The sequence below is a fragment of the Musca domestica genome, unplaced genomic scaffold (assembly GCF_030504385.1).
Source record: "Musca domestica strain aabys unplaced genomic scaffold, Musca_domestica.polishedcontigs.V.1.1 37, whole genome shotgun sequence".
In the NCBI taxonomy this organism is placed as follows: Eukaryota; Metazoa; Arthropoda; class Insecta; order Diptera; family Muscidae; genus Musca; species Musca domestica.
Window position 1 is genome coordinate 7,662,637 of NW_026712321.1, and position 3,588 is coordinate 7,666,224.

Here is a 3,588-nt window from a genome sequence, read left to right on the forward strand (position 1 = left end):
TTTTCGTAACTCATCAACCACCGAACGCATCAAAACTGACGACATTTTACTTTCCAATAACTCACACAGGCCCATGCTAACATTCAAGAAAGGAAGCTCCTTGGACGCAATGGGTATCTTATAAAGGACGACAAAACGTAGCTGGATTTTCTCGCCCATATCCTGACTAAATTCTAGGGTCTCATTGACGATAAAACGATTCATGGGCAGGGCAATCATGTTGCAATCGTTTCTCAGCATTACCTGGCCATCATTCATGCAGGAGACATTGTAAAATTCGATACTGAAAGGTCGGCGGACGGACTATTTTAAAATGGGAAGGGAAGAATTATTTGTTATTTATTTATTTTTTTTTTATTTATTTAATTTTTTAATTATTTATTCTTTTTTTTTTTATTTAATTATTTTTTCTATTTCATTTTATTTATTATTATTTTTATTTATTATTTTATTTTTTATTTATTTTATTTATTTATTTTTATTTTTTGAAAAAAATGTTGGCCACACTCACCTCAGTAACGGAGAAAAAATAAAGCAACCCTGCCAAAATGATGACCACAATTTTCAACATTTTCGCTTTGTATCGCTATGGGAAATGCTGAAACCAAATTGAGATCCGGTCATGAAATATCATAATTTGGTGACTGGCCTCACATATTTTTGATAATTTTTTGGTAATTAGGTTCTGTTGAATTGATTTTGGATCTATATTTAATTGGTTTAATTAGATTGAAATGTTTTCATGAAATTTCCAGGTGATTACCTTAATGAGTTATTCAAGGCTTGGATGGCACTACTTAATTAGCTGTGTTACAATGGAAAATTTCGAAAACCGATCTGGCAGATTTTACCTAAAGTTCAAAATTTTCAGAAGGTCACTTAGATTTTTTTTTATTTTTTATTGAGGTGAGGGAGGAAAAAACATGCTCAGGAACTACGGTAAGATTTTTCTATAGAAAAAATTTTCCTCAGCTACTGAGTTGAGTTTTTTCTGTAGAAAACATTTTCCTCAGCTACTGAGGTGAGTTTTTTTCTGTAGAAAAAACTTTCCTCAGCTACTGAGATGAATTTTTTCCATAGAAAAAATAATCTCAGCTATTGAGGTGAGTCTTTCTATAGAAAAAAAATCCTCAGCTACTGAGGTAAGATTTTTCTACAAAAAAAAATTTCCTCAGCTACTGAAGTAAGTTTTTTCCATAGAAAAAAAATCTTCAGCTACTGAGGTTACTTTTTTCTATAGAAAAAAATTCTTCAGGTGAGTTTTTTCCATAGAAAAAAATTTCCTAAGCGATTGAGGTGAGTCTTTCTATAAAAAAAAATTCCTCAGCTACTGAGGTGAGTTTTTTCCACAGAAAAAAATTTCCTCAGCTACTGAAGTAAGTTTTTTCCATAGAAAAAAAATTCTCAGTTACAGAGGTGAGTTTTTTCTATAGAAAAAAATTTCCTCAGATGCTGAAGTAAGTTTTTTCCATAGAAAAGAAATTCTCAGTTACAGAGGTGAGTTTTTTCTATAGAAAAAAATTTCCTCAGATGCTGAGGTGAGTTTTTTTCTATAGAAAAATTTTCCTCAGCGAGTGAGGTGAGTTTTTTTCTATAGAAAAAATTTTCTTAACTTTTGAGGTGAGTTTTTTTCTTTCTCAGCTACTGAAGTGAGTTTTTTTCTATAGAAAAAATTTTCCTCAGCTACTGAGGTGAGTTTTTTTCTATAGAGAAAAATCCTCAGCTACTGAGGTGAGTTTTTTCGATAGAAAAAATTTCCTCAGATACTGAGGTCAGTTTTTTCTATAGATAAAAATTTCCTCAGATACTGAGGTGAGTTTTTCCTATAGATAAAAATTTCCTCAGATACTGAGGTGTTTTTTCTATAAAAAAAATTTCCTCAGATACTGAGGTGAGTTTTTTCTATAGAAAAAAAATTCCTCAGCTACTCAGGTAAGTTTTTTCTATCTAAATATCTTCTAAGCTACTGAGGTGAGTTTTTTCTATAGAAAAATATCTTTTCTTTCTCTTTTTCATTCGAAAAAAAGCCTCCTCCGGTCCTGAGGAGATTTTTTTCTATACGAAAAAAGTCTCCTCCGGTTCTGAGGAGATTTTTTTCTATACGAAAAAAGTCTCCTCCGGTCCTGAGGAGATTTTTCTCTATACGAAAAAAGTCTCCTCCGGTCCTGAGGAGATTTTTTTCTATACGAAAAAAGTCTCCTCCGGGTCCTGTGGAGTTTTTTTTTTCTATACGAAAAAAAATCCTTGGGGATTTTTTTTATAAAAAAATCTATTCCGGTCCTGGGGAAAATATTTCTGTACGAAAAAAATGCACCTCAGATCCTGAGGGATCCTGGGGGAATTTTTCATATACGGGAAAAAAGTCTCCTGGGGATTTTTTTCTTTAATTCTCCCGAGGAGACTTTTTTCTCCTCCGGTCCTGAGGATTATTTTCTATAAAGTCTACCTCAGTCCTGAGGAATTTCTCAACTGCTGAGAATTTATTTTTTGTATAGGGAAATGTCTCCTCCTCTGTCACAGACTTTTTTGTTGTAGGAAAAAATCTCCTCATAGTCAACGAGATTGACACACATGTTGCCGTGACATGACACGTGTCATCGTTTTCGTCCCTTCGCCACATTTTCCCAGATTCATAGAATTTTGCCAAACTTCTAAAACGGGAAGAAAAATGCTTTAAATTTCACCAATCGTGGCTGTCGATTCAAGGGAAATATTCTACAATTTAGCTAGGATGTCTTTTATCGGCAAGTGCCACCTACACGAACGCACTCACACACACACACACACACATTGAAAATCACATTCTTTGTTGGAGGATAGGCCGGCCGGTGGCACATGCCATCACAACCTTTGACTGTTCAGGCCATAATTCATGCATTCCATTAGGCCGACCAACGCAAAGAAAGCAGCCAAGCATCCACTACCAACACCGCTCACACCACTACACAAACAAACGTCGCTCCACAACCCACTCAAACACACGCCTCCTCCGTAAAATGTTATCATCAATTCAGATGTTGATCCCATTTTAACGGTTTCGAAAATCGTTTGGTTTGGAATACAAAATAGTTTGTCGCCCTGTTATCAATCTTCATTTTTCGCCAGCAAAATTGATGTATGTAGTTTGGGTGTGTGTGTGCGGGTGTGCAAATGTGTGTGTGTATACACACCGTGTAAAGGTGGTACAGAAGGTGGTCGTGATAATGGTTTGATGTATGTGTGCCAGGCATGCCTTGCCTTAACTCACACCCCCGCCAGTGGTGTGTCTCCAGCAAATCAAGTTGTCTAAAGCAAACATTTGAACACGAAGTTAATCTGGATAACGGTAATAATATGCTTTACTACTACTCACACACATACACTCACACACACAAAGAAGTATAGAAATGAGACTCGGTAGAGCGAAAGAGGCGCAGAGAGTGAGCGAAAGGTAGAGAGGATGATGTCTTAAGGACAACACACTGCTGCCATCGAACTTTTGTACATATGTTTGTTCTCAGCCAGGATTTAAGACCACGAATTACCGCTTTTATAAATGGTCCGAAGGTGATAAATGTCTTTATGTTAACCACAAATTATAATCTAGGA

At 35.5% G+C, this 3,588-nt stretch overlaps 1 protein-coding gene across 1 annotated transcript in view; it reads right to left on the reverse strand.

The window, feature by feature from the left end:
* LOC131804003 (uncharacterized) overlaps positions 1 to 258 on the reverse strand; it is a 537-nt gene extending 279 nt beyond the window's left edge. Inside the window, exon 1 of the mRNA XM_059126119.1 lies at positions 1 to 258. This exon is cut by the window's left edge and continues 36 nt beyond it. Within this exon, the coding sequence (XP_058982102.1) occupies positions 1 to 258 (258 nt within the window).
* Between the last annotated feature and the right edge of the window lie 3,330 nt (positions 259 to 3,588).